The 20407-nt window shown below is 36.7% G+C and overlaps 1 protein-coding gene across 1 annotated transcript in view; it reads right to left on the minus strand.

Moving 5' to 3' along the window:
* The window catches only part of LOC308666698 (desmocollin-1-like), a gene marked incomplete at both ends in the record, with an annotated part of 56190 nt that overhangs the window by 11878 nt on the left and 23905 nt on the right, over positions 1–20407 (minus strand). The window contains 3 exons of the mRNA XM_081325594.1: positions 124–249; positions 1395–1525; positions 1948–2032. Of these exons, the coding sequence (XP_081181720.1) occupies positions 124–249; positions 1395–1525; positions 1948–2032 (342 nt within the window). The remainder of the gene's footprint in view (positions 1–123; positions 250–1394; positions 1526–1947; positions 2033–20407) is intronic.

Genomic DNA, 20407 nt, shown 5'->3' on the forward strand with positions numbered 1-20407 from the left:
GGAAAGTTAGGAGGAGAAAAAAATACATTCTGAGAGGAAGTCTACTTCTACTTCTATGACTATGGTTAATTTAGTTGCGGAGATCATTTGAAATGTCAAATGAAGACTACATTAAAAACATGCCTGTTGAATTTGCATAGGAAAAGGCCCTAGTGAGTTTTCCATTATAGTAGTTGGTACTGGAGCCCATCTTCGTTTTGTTCGTCCCACAACAGTTGCTCGGTCATGCCTTCTTTTAGTTTTTGAGGCCTAGAAGAGAGAAAAGAGAAACCTAAACAAATATCCATAGCAATCATGCTTTTGTTTTTAGTTACATCTTTTAATCTCTGTTATTGTAAACAGTGTAACAGGTAATATTAATTCCTAACATAATTGTAGCGTGGGAAAAATATAATTATTTTGCATTTTAAAACAATTTTAATACTTTGTATCTCAGATTATGCAATTAAATTGTTATTTTCCATTTCATGATTAAATTGATTATTAAAACACTAATGCCGCTGATCATGTTTATTTGATAAACCATTTTTTATTTCATAGGAATGTTTATCCATAAATTAAGAAAAATGCTAACAATACATAAATTTCTGATTTTTATACCGTCATATAAACAATATGTAATAAAACAGTAATGCTAAAAGATGCAATACAAACATGAAAATAAAATATATACATATGACTAATATTCTTGAAGAGTAAGCATCATTATGCAAAGTACAGAAAACAAGTAAGAAATGGTAAGCAATACAGTTAAGATTACTTTCTGTTATGTAAAAGGGAATTATATTGGATGCTTTGTTTTTTTATTTGTTTTGATCTATGGCTTTCCCTCATAATTTAATAATTTAGTTTATACCAACACTTCTTTATCCTTACAAACCATCTTGCTTTCCTTATGATTTTAAACTGTTTCATATATTGCCTTTTGTTCTTTAAACTTCTCACCTTTCCATTTTTGAGAAAGTTATTAACTCCACCCAACCACATCTTTTGCCTTCAACCCATTCACTTTTCCTTGTTATATTTGTTATGAAAATCAGTCCTCATTCATTCTCTCTTCATCACTAAGCCTACTAAACATAGGTTTTTCTTCCTGAACATCCATATGTATTCATCACCCATTCATTCTTGAGCATATGTCTTTTTCTTTTATCAACACAGTTAAATGTCCCATTCTCACTGTATTAAGCTTACTTTTATATTACTCTCAAATAAAGTAACATGAATGCAGAGAGGATGATAAGATGCGTGTGACAGTGAATGATAGACTCAAGAATGAAAGGAATTGTACGTATATAATATATTATTGTAATTATATCTACCTTTTCAGGGTATGTTAGCAAGGTAACATATATCCACTTTTGCTCATGTGTATAAGCATTTTTTAAAAATACAGTAATTATGTTTTCATGAGTAGTCAAAGAAATCGCATTTTTGGTATACAGTGAACCATCTTCCAGAATTATAAAATTGGGATTGTTTATGCCAATAATTCCAGTATCATTAAGACAATGTTTCATGTTTACTGTAAGAAAAAAGAAAGAAATTTTAAAACCAGTTGAAAAGAGAAAAAACATAGAGAATAATCCAAAATCACCCAATAAGTATATTTGGGAAGGACTTAAACTCTAACCCTCCCATTCTAAACAACTACATTGCTTGGCCCAATTGTATAATTCGTGTGTGTGTGTGTGTGTGTGTGTGTGTGTTTTTGAGAGAGAGAGAGAGAGAGAGAGAGAGAGAGAGAGAGAGAGAGAATGTAGTCCTCTTAAGGTATAAATAATTTAAAATAAATATATGCTTATATTAAGTCATAGCAGTTAGAACTTTTCTAGCTATCACTTAAAGTGATGACATTGTCAGCCTCTAGCAAGTTGCTGTTGCTGTAAAAGACTTTTACAAAACCCAGATTGAAATACCAGTGTGGGAGGGAGGTTGTTATCTCACCTCTGCCAATAAACATCCCCATCTTCAGTTTATGAGGTACATTAAAAGATACTTCTTTGCAAGCTTCACAAAATAAGTCCCAAGTCTAAAGGAGACAAAGAAAATATACAAAGCATTGCATTAAAACACAGGTTTTCTAACACACACTATTTATTGACTAACAATATATTTAACCGAAAAGACAACAGTAGCTTTCTCCAAATAATTTGATTTAAGAGTCACCTTAAATTCACTAAGAATGTGGCAGCACACTTTTTTCTGTTTCATATTCCATTTCAAGGTGATCGTGCATTGAGAGTTGCCTTCTTTTCAAATAATGTAACTTAAACATACATTAGGCAATTCAGGTATAATTATTTTATTAGGAAGGCAAAATCTTTACAAAATATAGAAAGAGCTGGTTCTCAGTGTTATCTTTTTTTTCCAGCAAATGTGTTTGTTCATCCAAATTAGAAAGATTTGCCAATGATAAATGGCAGGATGCATAAGCAGACTATCCATTGATTTTGTTATTTCTTGGACATTATTTCATTTCTTTCCCTCTTAATACAAGAATTCATTAAAACGTATGTGTAATACATTCATGTAAAATACTAAAAATGTGCCTGTTCCTATGCATGTGGAGCAGGGAGAGGGGGGAATGTGTTGTATTTCTTTAGTCCAATCAAGCTATGCTTGAATACCAGGCTTAAAATGTTTGCTTATTCAGTGTATGTTTTTTTTATTCCTATACTGATGCATCACAATACAACAATTAAAAAAGAATACATTGGCTAAAATCTGTTTTATAATGTGTATATGAACATATAAGTTGAATCGTAATTAAAACCACAACCAAAATATAAAGGCTACTATTGGCACAATCAGCAAGTCGAGGGAAGATATCCTAGAGAACTGAGGCATAGAAAGGCAGCATTCACCTCCTAAAAATGGGGCACTGCAAGCAGCTTTTATAAGAACGAATATCTTGATTGTGTTGTCTATAGCTGGAAAAAACCAGAGCACCTAAGAGCCAAGCTATGGAGGACTTTATAATTTAAAACCAATACTTTGCATTGCATCAAGAAACCCACTGGCAGGCACTGTGGTAGTTTGCAGAATGGGTATAATATGGTCATGACAATGAGTGCCAGACATTGTGTGTGTGGGTGTACTGCATTCTGCTGGACTTGGTGCTGTTTCCAAATAGTCTTCCAAGGCAGACACATCCCTTACATTTTAATTTAAAATTTGGAAATTCCAGTCTAATCAGATCCGTGCACCACCACCTATTAGGTTTTCAATTTCTCTGATGCACTTGTCCATCTGCTGCTATAAGGCCTCTGCGCAAAATGAATTGTGCAAAATTATTACTTTTATTATTTAATAACATCATGTTGTAAGTTCCATCCTTAACTTGCATCCTTAATGGTTGAAGTAAATATTTAAGTTTTTTTATCAGTACTTGTCTTTCATTATTTGCTGCGGATAAAGGCTTCTGGCTACCGATGAGACTAGTAAAGGAGATTCTTTTAAAGCTATAGAAAGGCTAAAGTTGGGGGAAAAATTGTTTCTCAGAGGCAGAAACTTTCTCACAGGAAAGAGGAATGATAGTCTGGCCCCCAAAAAGGAGGGGCTGGCTAGAACTCACGAAAGAATTTAGGGAAAGAGGTGATAGCTGATCCTAGAGGCTTAAGTAATCCAGAGAAGAAGCGGGGCCTGTCTTCAATAAAACGTCAAGGAAGCCTTAACAAAAAAGACCATATCTTTTAGCTCAAGAAATAATATCAGCACCATAATTAATATCCTTGCTCATCTCTAAGTAGAAGCAGGATTGTAGGGAAGCACATGCTTATGATAACTACATTAGTAAAAAGGTAAAGGTTCCCCCGCACATGCGTGCTAGTCGTTTCCGACTCTAGGGGCCGGTGCTCATCTCCGTTTCAAAGCCGAAGAGCCAGCGCTTGTCCGAGGACGTCTCCGTGGTCATGTGGCTGGCATGACTAGACGCCAAAGGCGCATGGAACGCTGTTACCATCCCACCGTAGTGGTCCCTATTTTTCTACTTGCATTTTCACATGCTTTCGAACTGCTAGGTTGGCAGAAGCTGGGACGAGTAACAGGCACTCACTCTGTTACGCGGCACTCGGGATTTGACCCGCCAAACTGCCGACCTTCTGATCGACAAGCTCAGCGTCCTAGCCCACTGAGCCACCGCGTCCCTTCTGATAACTACATTACATATACAGAAATAGTTAAATTAGTGTCTCAGCACAACAAGCATTTTGCAGGAGAGAAAAAGTAACTAAAGAAAAATGGTTAACTAAAGAATTGTTAAGCAGGGACATGGAGAATATAAGATGAAATCAGGAGAGCAATTGGCTGCAGATAAATTTTGTTTTCAATGCTTTTAGGACATTAGGAATTTAGCAGCAGAAGACAGAATTTGAAGTTTAATTATGTACAAGTGATGAACATATAATTGCTAAAATGTATAAATTTATACTGAAATTTAAAATGGAAGATGTAGTGAAAGAATATATGATAAAATGCGCTAAACCTTTGGACGCAATGTTCTGATAAGAACAGTAGAAAATATGTGGTTAAGGATCAAATATTTATTTTATTATATTGTATCATTACATTACATTACATACATTATAAAAGAGAATTTTTATAAAATGATGTACCGTTGATATATAACTCCAGAAAAATTGTCTAGATTGTATAAGTTACTTCAAATTTATGTTGGAAATGTGGATGACATGAATGATCATTTTATCATGCCTGGTGGACTTGTAAAAAAGCCACTAATTTCTGGGTTCAGATACATACAATGATAAAAGAATTTTGAAGATCAATATTCAGCTGAAGCCAGAACTTTTCTTACTGGTATTAATGGACAATCAATTAGAAAAGAATCAAGAATCATCAATTATTTTTGTATATACTGTTGTGAGACTATTATATGTCAAAAATGTAAATACTCTGAAATACCGCAACAGAGGAATGATTGGTGAAAATGACAGAACTAGCAAAGATGTCAAATTAAATGTGTTTTTTTAAAAAACTTGTGATTGATGGGATAGAAAATTAGGGTAATTTATGGAAAGAAGAAAATTATAATATAATCTTACAGAGAGTAAAATATAAATATATTTATAACTACTGTCAAAATATTTTTATTTTTCTAATTTCTTATTTGCTATTTTTCATTTTGTTTCTTTTCTAATATTTGTATTTTTTATGTTAGAATGTTCTTCAGTACAATTCTATTTTTAAAAAAGAATATATATATATATATATATATATATATATATATATATATATATATATATATATATATATATATATATATATATATATATATATATATATATATATATATATACAGGGACGCGGTGGCTCAGTGGGTTAGGACGCTGAGCTTGTCGATCGGAAGGTCGGCAGTTTGGCGGGTCGAATCCCGAGTGCCGCGTAACAGAGTGAGCGCCTGTTACTCGTCCCAGCTTCTGCCAACCTAGCAGTTCGAAAGCACGTAAAAATGCAAGTAGAAAAATAGGGACCACTACGGTGGGAAGGTAACAGCGTTCCGTGCGCCTTTGGCGTCTAGTCATGCCGGCCACATGACCACGGAGATGTCCTCGGACAAGCGCTGGCTCTTCGGCTTTGAAACGGAGATGAGCACCGGCCCCTAGAGTCGGAAACGACTAGCACGCATGTGCGGGGGAACCTTTACCTATATATATATATATATATATATATATATATATATATATATATATATATATATATATATATATATATATATATATATATATATATATATATATATAATGTTAGCAGATAATTAGCAATACATCATTGTCATTCGCAGCTCTCCCTGGAAGATCACATAGGAGCTGTGACCAAGGGGGCCTTCTCCCGGGTTCGACTAGTTCGCCAATTACGGCCTTATCTGGACCTGGATGCCTTACGTACAGTCACCCATGCTCTTGTGACCTCTCGCCTAGACTATTGTAACGCTCTCTACATGGGGCTGCCCTTGAGATCCACTCGGAAGCTTCAACTGGTGCAAAGTGCAGCGGCACGGACACTCTTGGGAGCCTCCCGATACTCCCATATCACACCTCTCCTCCGTGCGCTGCACTGGCTTCCAGTTGCCTTCCGTGTGAAGTTCAAGGTGCTAACAATGACATACAAAGCCCTACATGGCATGGGTCCGGACTACCTACGGGAGCACCTTCTGCCAATGTCAGCACCCCACCGTCCTGTGCGCTCCCACAGAGAGGGACTCCTCAGGGTGCCACCGCTAAAGGAATGTCGGCTGGTGGCCCCCAGGGGGAGGGCATTCTCAGTGGGTGCGCCAGCCCTCTGGAACAGCTTACCAACCGAAATCCGGATGGCCCCCGACCTCCGCACCTTCCGGCGCGAATTAAAAACTTACCTGTTCCAGCAGTCCGGCCTGGCCTGATAGCTCTAATTGGGGTCCCAGTTTGTATTTTACTATTGTTTTTTTTCACTATTGTTCATTCTGTATGCCTACCTTATTCTGTACACCGTCCCGAGTCCCTCGGGAGAAGGGCGGTTTATAAAAACAAATAAATAAATAAATAAAATAAATAAATAAATAATCCTTCTCAGAAGGAAGAGGAAGAGAATGTGGAAGAAAAGCAAGTATGGTTATCTGGCTTAACAGTATACTGCATAAATTGCTTTAATGCCTCTAACTAAGAAACTGGTTTATTTCTGTTAATAAACAAAGGAAGAAAGGGAGTTTGTGTGCTGTATTTTGGATCATTTCCTACAGAACCAAAGTCCTAACAAGAGGATCAGTATTTAGCCTCTCAATTAAATGAGCCTGGATCTTCACATACTATACTTCCTGTCCCATACTAAACTTAGTCCTTCTATTTTGGCCAAGAAACATTATGGTCTATGGACTATGAAAATGGATTCTGTCTCTTTACTGCTCATGAAGTCAATTCAGATTATTTTGAATGCTATTGACCATATTGTCAAGTTCTAAGAAGCATTGATAGCTCAATAAAAATAGATTGTAATGCATACTATTCAAAATTTCCTACTGTGAAAATATATTATTCAAATACTGTACTTATATTTTACAATAAGACAACAAAAGTCAAATAGTGGTTTGCTTTTACTTTTAAGTTCATGCTGGAAACACTAACTGGCCACATTTGATGACAGAAAACATATTAAACTTGAATTAAAGTGTAAAGTAAACCTCACACAATTGATAATATTTTATTGTTAAAGCAGGTGATGATGTCACATTTGTTTTTGTTTTTAGCCTAGCTGAGATGCAAGGATTTGCCCTACCTTGAAGGCTTCAGCTGAAACTACAAATCTGCTATTTTAACTAACCTAATTAACTGGAAAGTTTTTCTGGAAATACCTAAGTATAGAAATATGAAGTACAATGAATTCATCATATGACTTTTTATAATATTTTATTGTTACTGAGTTATAACCTTATCATATGATGTCTTAAAATATTTTTAGGTCAGTGAGTTTGAGGGAAAGATGTATGCTTTGTTATTCCAAAATCCAGCCAGGCTTCATTCCCTTCATGACTTGTTCACAATCTCATTTTTTTCCCTAATTGTCAAAGGATTAGATTTCACTTCTGTTCATCATTCTTTTGTTTCTCTAGAATTTTCCTTTTGCATAAATACTGAGTGCTATTTCAATACTGTAAAACAGTCCTAAAATCAACATGCTGTAAAATTATAATAGAAAATTTCTCTACAGTTCTAATATGTTTTTAAAAAGATATACAAATTCCAACAATTTGTCAGAATGGAATATCAACAACTAGTCACTGATAACAAATTCATATACAAAATCAAACAGAAGCAAGAGAGATGAATACAGTTTCTATTTAATATTCCCTTCCCCAAAAAAGCAGATATTAATTTGTTTCATCAAAATACAACATATATTATCTGCTTTTACACTTCCCTGATTCACTTGTACTGTTACATGGAATAGAAACAATATACAATATTCACAGTTCAAAAATAGATGAACCAACCTTTTCCAAAGTTCATTGAATTGCTTAAAATTAGAGATTTTTTAAAATGTTAATGGATACCTGGTTCTAGAAAACCATGCCTTCCTAGAACTGACCCAAAGAGTTGGGACTATACACTGTTTTTGTATTAGAAAACGTGATCTACATAATCATTATCTGAATGCAGAAATATACAATTTTTGTTTCTTAAGAACCACATAAGCTTTGTATGGCAAATCAGGGCTGCACCACTGCACTTCAGGATCAGACACATCTGAGGAAATTGCAGAAGTTTTAAGCAATGAACTGAGAGTTGTAAGCATCCACAAGGTTTAAGGCTCTAATTTTGTACTTTAATCTCCCAAGGTCCCTTAAACACAAAATATTCCAATATTCTGGCCCCACAGACGTTGCAGACTTTGGATGCCACAAAATGATCATGGTAGGTACCTGTAGCCCTGGACATCACAACTTGCATCTTTATCTTATAACAAATGGAGCATTATCTATTTATCTATCTAAAATGCATACATACACATGCACACAGAAGGACTCTTCTGGTACAAAGACAATTATACATACATACATACATACACGTACACACACATGCACGCACGCACAGACACTTCATTCTCCATGGAGTACAAAAGGTAATATTCATTTTAGTATATCCTATTTCAGTTGCATTGCAAACTGGAGGATAATTAGTAATGCTATTGCTACATCATTCCAAATTCTTTTCTACTCACCAATAGGCTTAAAAAAATTTGCAGCCAGATACGTCTATGAAAGATGTTGCTTTTATCCATCACTTCAGCTGGAAGTACCATTTTCAGCACTAAGCAATGTAGCTTTCAAGTCTATTGAACTAGAGATCTGTCAAGCCCAGTGATGTTTCACTGGGAAGAGAGAGTGAAATGAAAAAGTCAACCAGACTGATAAATGAACAACAGGAAGCAACAGGTTTATTATATAGAAAGTGAATGGGACTGCTTTTTTCCTAATTCAAGCTTTGAGTATCTACCATAAGGTAAAGTACTAGTCATTAACTCAGCTCTCCTGCTAAATTTGAAGAGGGCTTGTCCTAAAAGAAACTTGTGGAACGTGCTCAGTTTCATTTCACAGTTCTCATCCTGTTCTAAAATCCTGGAGGGAGGAAAAAGTAGGGTGAATTGGGACTAGAAATTGCCCTTCCCTCCTCAACTGCTAGAAGGAAATTGTTCTTCATTTCATAGAATTCCACCAATCTAAGTTATGAGGGAGAGTGCTGGAATGAGCCTCCAGGTGAAACAGTTTTGCTTACCAATGAAGTCCTCTGTCCCCTCCATGATTAATGCCATTTGTTTCTTCTCTACCTATTAGCTGAATATAATATAACTCTACCCTGTAGAATAGACACAACAGCTTTCCTTCATATTCTCTCCTTTTTGCCTAAGGTTTTTGAATGTTCCTTATTAAACACTCATCTTTATTTTAAACATCTGCCTTATAATAATTCTTTATAAACATAAGAATAAAAATCTTGTTTCAGGGTTTTTTCAGAACTGCTATGGCTTGCCACTAATTTCAGTTAGCTAGGATGCTGCAAACAATATGAGGACAGCACTTTATGCTCTACTGCAGATTTCTTAACTGGGTATTCTCAGTTTGTCCTTGATTTCTATATCCAGTTCATTTTAGTTTGTAGAAATTAATAATTTCATCAAATTTTCACAACTTTGTATATATTGCTCCTGTTCCCACTACTTTTTTGCTTGCTCTTCATTGTGTTCCTTTGTTTAGGTAAGGAAATATCTCTGAAACAATGATCCAATGGAGCATGGGTTGACCGGTTAATTATTATTGCCTTCATTTACTAACTTGGGGCTGGAGGCCAAAACATATAGGGAACGGTTGCTGGAATTGGGTATGTGTAGTTAAACGAAGAGAAGGGTGAGGGGTGACATGATAGCAGTGTTCCAATATCTCAGGGGCTGCCACAAAGAAGAGGGAGTCAAGCTATTCTCCAAAGCACCTGAAAGCAGGACAAGAAGCAACGGATGGAAACTAGTCAAGGAGAGAAGCAACCTAGAACTAAGGAGAAACTTCCTGACAGTTAAAACAATTAACCAGTGGAACAACCTGCCTCCAGAGGTGGTGAATGCTCCAACACTGGAAGTTTTTAAGAAAAGACAGGACAGCCATTTGCCTGAAATGGTATAAGGTTTCCTGCCTGAGCAGGGGGTTGGACTAGATGACCTCCAAGGTCCCTTCCAACATTATTATTATTATTATTATTATTATTATTATTATTATTATTATTATTATTATTATTATTATTATTATTATTATTATTACTATTATTATTACTATTATTATTACTATTATTATTATTTCATCTCATTTTGAGCTTTTATCTAACACCTAACTCTACACTTTCAAGATATCTGTACTGTTTCTCTGTGATGTGGCCGTCTTTCCATTTCTTATATATGCCCTGTTGTTGTTTATCCCTCTTTAATACAAATGCTTTCATTGCATTGTCAAGTTTGTATGCATTATCGTCAATATGTAAAATTAGACATTTTATAGAATAATTAGGAAATCTATATAATGCCACAAATGGGACATCGAAGTATGAAACGCTTAATGTTTCACACATTTCCTAGGCATTCTACGCAATGCAAAAAGGCAAAGTAGTAAAGTATAAAACACTCTCTAAAATGCCATTGTAGCTTTCCTTGTTGCAACAAGTAGGTAAATACTAGTAGTATTTATTTTTTCATTTTCATATATGTTTTTCAATAAAGTGTTAGAGTTAGGGTTTACCCTTACCCTAACTCTTTTCATGACTCTATTTTCATACTTTGCCTAAATAGTTCTTATCATTCTGCATAATGGCTAGGTATTAAATAAAATGCCTAGGGAAGGTATGTAATATATTAAAAATAACACGACATTTCATATTTTGCCTAAACATATCTCACATTCTATAGATTTCCTAAGCATTCTACACTATGCCAGCAATTCATACATTGCCAGTAACATACTGTATATATGGATTTCAAAACAAGAATCAATGTTTTAACATACAGTGCAACTCTTGGTCTCTTTCCATTGCTTCTGCTTCATTTGAATGAATACAAAATAATCTTCCAGATTTGGGTGAGGAACGTAAAATTTACTCAAGCTCAAAATCTAAGGGAGAACTTTTACAAAATGTTTTATAGATGGCATTTAGATCCTAAAAAGCTTGCAAGTATGTATCCGAATTATCAGCCCAAATGTTGGAGGTGCGGAGATGAAGATGCAACATATTTTCACATATGGTGGACATGTAAGAAGGTTAAGGCTTTTTGGATAAAAGTTTGGTGGAATATGCAGAAGATTTTTAAACAGAGGATAAAGTTTTGTCCGCAACTTTTTTTGTTGGGAATAATTGCAGACGCTACAGTTGTGGACATCAAGTTGATGTTGAACTTAATTACGGCAGCAAGACTTTTGATAGGCCAATATTGGAAGAAAGAGGAACTGCCGACTATAGAAGAGTGGACTTTAAAGGTTTCCGACCTGGCAGAGATGGCGAAGATTTCGGCCTATTTGAAAGATCACTCGCAAGAACGCTATATTATGGAATGGAGAAAATGGATTGAGTTTATCCAGAACAAGTATAGGGTTAAGAAATTTTATGTAGCATTTGAATAAGTCTTCTTTCGTTCTTTTTTTTTCCTCTTTTCTTATTTTAGTTTCTTTTTATATATATTCAATATTATTAAGGCTTGTTTTATCCTATATAAGCTAGAGAGTGTTGGATTTTAGAGTTTATAGTTGTTAGTATATGATTGTTTATGATTGCTTTTTATATATATACCTTGTATTTAGCTTTGGGAAGTCGGGGGGGGAGGGGGGGAGGGGGGGGGAGGTAGGGGGGGGAGGAGGGATGGTGGGATTCAACGGGTTCACACCACTTCGGGAGAACCAGTAGCTATTTTTTTGTTGCCCAGGCCCAGAATGGACTTCTGGAAGCAGCATCCACACAGAGAACTGGTTGTTCACATATTTGAATCCCACCACTGCACTGATTCTAAGTATTTGGGGAGAGAGGTCCCTTTCCAGGCCTTTTCCATGAGCTGGAAAGGTACTGAAACAGTAAAAGATATGATCTGAAGAGAAATCAACATTGCACAACTCCCTTGTAGTGTCCCCTCAGGTATTTGGTTATACCACTTCCAAGCCTTTTACTGTGACCCTCATGCTAACCCTTATGCGATGGATGTACAATTATCCTCACTACCATAGCCACATGCAAAGAAGTAAAAAATACTAACCAGCTTAAGTGTAATAAAGCCCCTGGTAGTGACAGTTTCCCCCCTGAGCTAATGAAATGCAATCCAATTCAAATTGGTGGACCCTTGTATTGACATTTTTATTCTCTTGCATAGGCCACACACTTAAGATTCTAGAGGACTAGAATTGTTTCCTTATATAAAAAGAGGGACAGGAAAGATCCAGCTAACCATAAGGTAATTAATTTATTGAACATCATTAGTAAACTATATGCCAAGTACGTATTTACCACACTTCAAACCTGGGAATAATTGACCCAGAGCAGTCAATTATTCAACTAGGCAGGTCTACTACAAACTATTGCCTAGTGCTTCAACATTTGGCATATAAATATACAAACCAATTTGATTTGAATTTATATGCAGTCTTTATTGATTTCAAGGACGATTTTGATAATATCCCAGGGGTAAAATGTTGAGGCATTCTGAGCAGATCCTCTACAGATAAAAGACTTTTGTTGCTAATTCATAAACTATATGATAAAACTGGCCTTAGAATAAGATGTAACCAGGGAGGGGAGCAGTCCAAATTTATTTAAAGGTAGAACAAGAATGCATCCAAGCACCATTGCTTTTTTACATATATCTCAACTCTCTGATTAAAACTGTCCAGAGAGATGGTGTCCATGCTCCTAATTTAATTGACAGGTATCTCCCAATTTTACTCTATTTTGATGATGCTGTTCTTCTCTCTTCAGACATGAAGCGTGCACTGAGAATCACAGCATTCTACTGTAATAAGGAACAATTAATAATCTATTATGACAAACCTAAAGTTGTGGGGGGGGCGGTTTCTAGCAAAAGACAAAAGCACCAATGGATGATTGATTCCCATGAACTGGGACAGATTAATCATTTTTAAATACTTGGTCATAGTATTTCAGGCTTCCAGGAAATTAATACTCCAGGTAAATTATGCCATTTCTACTGCCCAAAAGAGCACACAAGCAATAATTAAATTTCATAGCAACAGGGGACAAATTACATTCCAACAGCAGTTAAATCATTTATTGCTGAAACAGTTGTTCAATTATTATATGGAATACAAGTTGGCCCATAGACAAATCGGTAGCTTATGAAGCCATTCAATCAAATTCTCATAGATTATTTGGTACCCCAAAGTGCATCCCTAATGCAGACTTGAAGTTTAAAGCTAATGTGCCAACTATTAAAATCAGCCCTGGATTAGGATTCTAATCTCAGGATTTAGAATCACGTTTGACCATGAAGGCCTGATGCCTTTGCTACTGTCAAACATTTATCAGTCTCATTAACACTGCATCTGTACAGCAGAAATTGCAGTCTTGGCCTCTCTCCTGAACAATTAGGCTTTAATTAACCTAGAGAAGGCAAAAGTAACCTTGGAGAAGGTAAAAGAGAAAATTAGGGGCATTGATTGCCAAAATGATATCTTCAGTGTTCCTGAATTCTATTTGCAAATGCTAGATGGTTGCAAGCTCTCTACTCTCGGGTAGCTATACAATTTAATCCTAAGGAAATATAGATGGCCCTCTTACAGACCCCACTTTGATACACTTCCATCAGCTCTACTGGCAGGAAGATTTCATGGGACTCTTTATTTGCAGAGATTTGCCCTTGTGGATCCAGGAAGGTAGAAACTCTCGGTGACGTTTTCATATGTCACTCTATGATGTCCCCAAAAATGTCCGCAAACCCTAACATTCTGAAAGGTTCAGAACATTGGCATTTGCTAGCTTTTTCCCTTCCAGGGACTGCTAATGTTTCTACCCCTCTGATGGAGAAAAAGCTAGCAAACACTAGCATACCCTTCCAGAGTGATAGGGTTCACTTACTTTGTACCAAATTTGAGATCTGGTCCTCCAGTGCTCCAAGGGATTTCCCATCAATCACACAGTGTAACAAACCTCAAATTTGGCATAAATGCTAGCAAATACCATCATTCTTACCATCATTCTCCCAGTGGAGCAGAGAGAAAGCAAAGGCCTTCTTCCTCTATGCTTGGGAGACCTAGGCCCTTTTCACAGCACTCCATTTAGCAACATGCATGGTTGAGTAACAACCATAACTGGAAGAGTTGGCATTGCAGTCACCTGGCATCTTGCTTAACTGCTTCGTTCAGTGATCAAAATTCAAGGCCCAATTATGTTGGTAAATGGAAGACTAATTATAGAACAAGTGAGGCACACAATGTTTGTCCATTTGTCCACACAATTATATGTCTCGCTCACCACATCTGAGCTCTGATCACCAGGGATCCAATACTGGTGGATTTCACATGATCCAAGACACCCCCCGATTGAAGACATGGTCTTACCAACAAATATAACAAATGTCAAGGGTGGAGTGGAAGGTGCTCATATGAAATTTCTCCAGTCATTAATACAGAGTCCAGGACTCAAATACATATAAGATACAACGGATAACCACAGCTCTGTAAGCTTTCAATTTTATGGAGATGCAAATGTTGGGTTGATTGAGCACTCTAACATGCAACCACCCCAGAGTTTTGCTAACCCCTGAGTTAATTTCTTTTTCCAAACACCCATGTCTTGAGATTATTCTTCCCAAGTATTTGAAATTATTTAAATTTGTCAGCAGGGTGCTATCAAAAATGAGTTTTGTTTCTATAGGCTTGGTATTTGGCACAAGGGACGTGGTGGCTCAGTGGGTTAGGACGCTGAGCTTGTTGATCAGAAGATCGGCAGTTTGGCCGGTCGAATCCCGAGTGCCGCGTAGCAGAGTGAGCACCTGTTACTCATCCCAGCTTCTGCCAACCTAGCAGTTCGAAAGCACGTAAAAATGCAAGTAGAAAAATAGGGACCACTACGGTGGGAAGGTAACAGCGTTCCGTGCGCCTTTGGCGTCTAGTCATGCTGGCCACATGACCACGGAGACGTCCTTGGACAAGCGCTGGCTCTTCAGCTTTGAAACGGAGATGAGCACCGGCCCCTAGAGTTGGAAACGACTAGCACGCATGTGCGGGGGAACCTTTACCTTTACATTTTGATTTGGCACAATCTGGTAAAGTACTTTACTGTAGTTTAGGTTGATATGCTGAAGAGTATAGCAGCATCTGAGACTGTTCAGCATCAACTCATGGCAGAAGTGCAAAATTATCAGCAAAGAATATTTCTTAAAGACTGTGTGGAGGCACTTCATCCAGTAGTTCAAGCAAATAACCATCCAATCAATACCTGAGGTATACTCCCTCCTTCATTCCTTGAACATATCACCACTGCGAAGGACCTGTCCTATCATTCCATTATGGAGCAGCTGAATCAATTTCACAAATTTCCTCCGGTATCCATAACATCCTAGAATCCATGCATACATACAGAATATTTGGATAATATGTAAATTACAGAGAAGGAACTTATACACAGTATGAATTGGTGTTAAGTACAATGTATTTCCTGAATTTCTTGGCTCTGCTTTTGATAGGTGCTTAACTTTCTCTTATTTCAAATACTTTATGTCTTCACAAATATTTTGCTTTATTGATCTGACATTCTTGATTTTTATAATTGGCCAGTTAACTAGCAAAATGATTCATTGATATGACTAAATTGTAATGTAATTGATTTTTTTCTCATTTTGTGTAATTATTCCTTTGTATAAATTGACATGCCATCCCCCATATTTGATTCTGAGCAGCTTACAAGATCCACCTTTTATGGTGAATGTTTTTATTCAGACTCATCCTTTACAAAGTTTTATGGAAACCAAGCCACCTAGTCTTGTTAAATAAAATACACACTAATTTTATACAGACTATTTGGTCATTTTAAAGAAACTCTTAGAATTGCAATATTGGAAGGAGGCAGTTCATTGAATCCAGCTTTCTGGTTAAGCTAGGAATACAAATACAAATTAAAACATCCCGCAGATGTCTCTCTATCCCCCACTTCCATACCTACATGAAAGAAAACCCATAACTACTATGGGTAATTGGTTCCATTATTGAACTGCTCTTATTATTGAAAGGTTGTTGTAACATTTGAGTAAAATCTGCCTTCCTGTAACTTGAATCCATTATTCCAGGTTTTATACTCTGGAATGAGGGAGAGTATGTGGAAAGTTAAATCCCACAAACCACAACAATATTCTTTAAAGATAGGAGTTATTTTAGCCCAACAGTATGCATTAGCAATAAGATTTAGTTTAGATCTTGATTTAGTATTTTTAAAACTATATAATTCATCCTGGATTGATTTGGAGGTTACCCTGTTTGACTCAGTGATGAAAATCCAAATCACAGTATGTAAATCTGGACTGTCATACTAATCATCATAAGGAACTATCAAATGGCAAAAGATCCTCTTTTCATTCCACTAATTTGATTAAATGTGTAGGCATATTATAAAGTAAGTTCCAAATCAGCAGATGGAGGCTAGACAATTTTGAATTTCAATATGTATTTGTTTTCTTCTATTTCAGTTGAATTTCACAAATCTTTCTGAATCAACATCATTCAATTCTGAATTCAGGAGCTGCTCTGTACATTGCTTGAGTTTTCTCCCTTTTCTTTCTTCCTAATGTCTCTACAAAACCATTCTTCAGAAGTGAACAGATACCAAGAATTGCATATAATGCAGCCTAAGCGCATGGTGGTGGTGGGATATAATGTGATATGATGCAGCTTAGCAGGAATGGAAAAAACAAGGACATCTCTAGTTTCCATTTATGCAAGGAAAGCCAGTTTGGTCTAGAGGTTAAGACTCCAGGCTAGAAAGGCCTCAGCATGAAAGCCATGAAAGCCAACTGGGTGACTTTCAGCCAATCATTCCCTCTCAGCCCAATCCATCTCATAGGCTTGTTGTGGGAAAATAGGAGGAAGGGATGTTGGATATAAAAGGGATGTAGTGGCTCAGTGGATTAGGATGCTGAGCTTGTCGATCAGAAGGTCAGCTGTTTGGCGGGTCAAATCCTGAGTGCCGCGTAACAGAGTGAGCGCCTGTTACTCATCCCAGCTTCTGCCAACCTAGCAGTTCGAAAGCACGTAAAAATGCAAGTAGAAAAATAGGGACCACTACAGTGGGAAGGTAACAGCGTTCCGTGCGCCTTTGGCGTCTAGTCATCACCACGGAGATGTCCTCGGACAAGCGCTGGCTCTTCGGCTTTGAAACGGAGATGAGCACCAGCCCCTAGAGTCGGAAACGACTAGCACGCATGTGTGGGGGAACCTTTACCTTTTATGTTGGGTATGTTCATCGCCTTGAGTTATTTGTATAAATACAGGCAGGCTAAAAATAAATAAAGAACTCTAGGTTAAAGTTAGGACCTATTAAACAGTAGGATAAAATGCTATATAAGCATAATATTCATATTCTCTTTCTCTTACAGTAGCAGTTAGCTCACAGTTAAGAAAGGATCACTATTATAAAAACAACCCAGAGTTCTTTGAAAGTGTAATTCAGTGAGAATAAAGTCCTTCTCCCAGAAAGGAGTGCAGGTTTTGAAGCTGTGCTCGGGCTTGTTCTAGTTCATGAATATGGTGCCAAGTCATCCCTAAGAATAAGAGGAAGAGGAATGTCAGATTAGCAAGAAACCCAACCAAAAAAGGAATATATTTCCACCTTTAGCAAAGACTAGAAGAGCAGGTTAGGCCTGCTCAGCATTATTGCTTTTTGTCCTAATCATGAGTTGTTTCTTATGTCGGGCATGTTTGGTATCTGAATGCTCAGCCCTTGAGTGTGCCTCATTTCATCCTATAGAAACATCTCCAACATACTAAGCATCATCATTAGTAAGATCCAAAGGGGTGCTGTTCATTTTCAACTTCGTATGATAAACCTTAGAGGCAGCAAGCTTCGTGAGTCAGAAAACTATGTCTAAGAAAAGGACATTCACAGTATTTTGGCTAGGTAACGAGAAAAATAAAGATTTCTTTGAGACTTGCAGAGCTTTTAACACACCCTGTGCTCTCTGGAGTCAAGTGGCAGCAGCTTCAGCTTAATGTGACCAAGGTTTTAATTGAAATTCATTCATCAAGTGATTTGTGAAATAATATAAGGTGTTTATGTATTTATGCAGAGATTGCAGAAACTACATTAAACAGAAACTGTAAAAATAAGTGGCAGAGAAACCACTTACAGTGACTTTCTTCTGTTTGGTAGATCTGTGTCATACAATATCTCCACCAACTATAATATATGGTGAAATAAAGAATCATGGATGCCATTTACTTCTGTCTGTTGCAAGTCATTTCATGATAAACTGGCATTCTTGGGGAAACAGCAGAGAGGTGCCAATTTTTTTACCACATCTGTAATAGATATGCTGACAAGCATGCTTATCTTCATAAAAGAAGATATTAGGGCAACTAATTAAGTTACATTACTGCTGCATAGTCTAATGCAGGGTGTTAAACTGCCAGCCCGCGGGCCAGTTGCAGCATATGAAGACCACGCCCACCGCAGCTCCAGCAATGCAAAAAACATTGCAACATGTCATGTGACATGGCAAGCTTGATACCTATGATCTAATGCATACCAAAGCTTCAGAAGGTGCAACCCTCTAATTGAGATGAAGCCCTGTCAAGTTCGAAAAAGAGAGAAACACAGTACAGATGTGCTAACATCAACCAAACATAACTGTAAATATGTACTTACAGAACAGATAAAGCTGATCAAGGCCAGCAGGTTAAAAAAAATGTATAAAACTTTGTAAACCACTCAGTTTGCAAACCACTCAGTTACTGAGATTCAGGCAAAAGTTAAGACATTGTTATTATTACTTAATGCTGCAAAATGTGCATATTCATTCACATATAGGAGCAACGTACAGTTGTCTACCGTTTGGGTTAGGCCAATTCATACAGAAGCCACTCAAGCGGTCAAAATTATAGCCAATTACAAATGAATGATTTCCATGTATCACCAAGCTCAGACTTCCAGGTGGTCAGAGAAAGGATATGTTAAAATGCCAAAGATACTGTGATTGATTTATGCTAAGCAAAGGCTCTGCTAAACCCAAACTCCATCTCTACCAAATTCTTATTCATAAAAATGACAATTGCTCTTTCACCTTAATCATGTTTAATTTCCTCTTTCCACAGGAATGCTAGAGTCCTGAAAAAAATGACAGGTGGACCTCATAGATAGATTTCTTGTTTGTCATAATAAAGTTTGGTGAAGACTCTGATGTTTTCCTGGATGTTATATGATTTTTGACTAATGGAGCAAAATAAAACCATTGCAAGCAATTCACAACAACAATAGGCAAAGACAAGTTAGCTTTGTTTCATTTTAATTTTTATCCTCATATTTAACCATCTTAATGTATGTACAATATAGATGATCCCTCCTTTTTACATGAAGTCAAATGGGTGAGCTCCTTAAACCTGGATCATTGAAGCATTCAGGCTTTCCAAAACCATACAAAAAACAATCCATATACTTCATATCCCAAGATTCATCTCCTACAAATCTCAATTCCGTAAGTATTCCCCTTCCCTGAACAAGGAATGGGGTGAGGTGGGACAGGAATAGATTATGAAGATAAACACACCCTTTGGATTTGGAATGCTTACTGTTGGGAAGATTGGAATAAACTGAAAAAGGATAAAGACAAGAACATAGAATTGGAACCTTCCTTTCATCAACATTTTGTTACAAGTACCACTTGTGTAATATGAACCAATACCGCATTCTATCCTTATTGGTGAAAAATGTTCCCTTCCTAGGGGGAAAAAGAGTGATTTGTTCAGAAACATTCCAACCTGTGAGCCAAGTCAGCTCCTTTCAATGATCATACCAAAGAAGCAACATTCCTACCCAGTGCTTTTTTTGTAAAAGGAAAAAGGTGCCGGAACTCACACATGTTATACAACCTGCCTCGCCTACCCTATAAGGTTCCATCCAAAAAAGGTGCCAGAACTCCGTTCTGAGCGTTCTATGAGGAAAAAAGCCCTGTTCCTACCACTAGCTAAATGTGTTTATCTGAAAGAGTGTTTTGTGAGTGATGGGATTCCATAAAGCTGAGTGGTGGCCACTGAATGTGAAAACTAAATCTCATCAACTCAGTATTTTTAATGTAAATTTTAAAATTTGCAGAACAAATGTATACAAACATGTCTAGCCAAGGTATTAGTAACAAATACAATTTGTTCTTACCACTATCTCCCCAAAAGATACCA

The sequence above is a fragment of the Vipera berus genome (genome assembly GCF_964194415.1).
Source record: "Vipera berus genome assembly, chromosome: 3".
Classification (NCBI taxonomy): Eukaryota; Metazoa; Chordata; class Lepidosauria; order Squamata; family Viperidae; genus Vipera; species Vipera berus.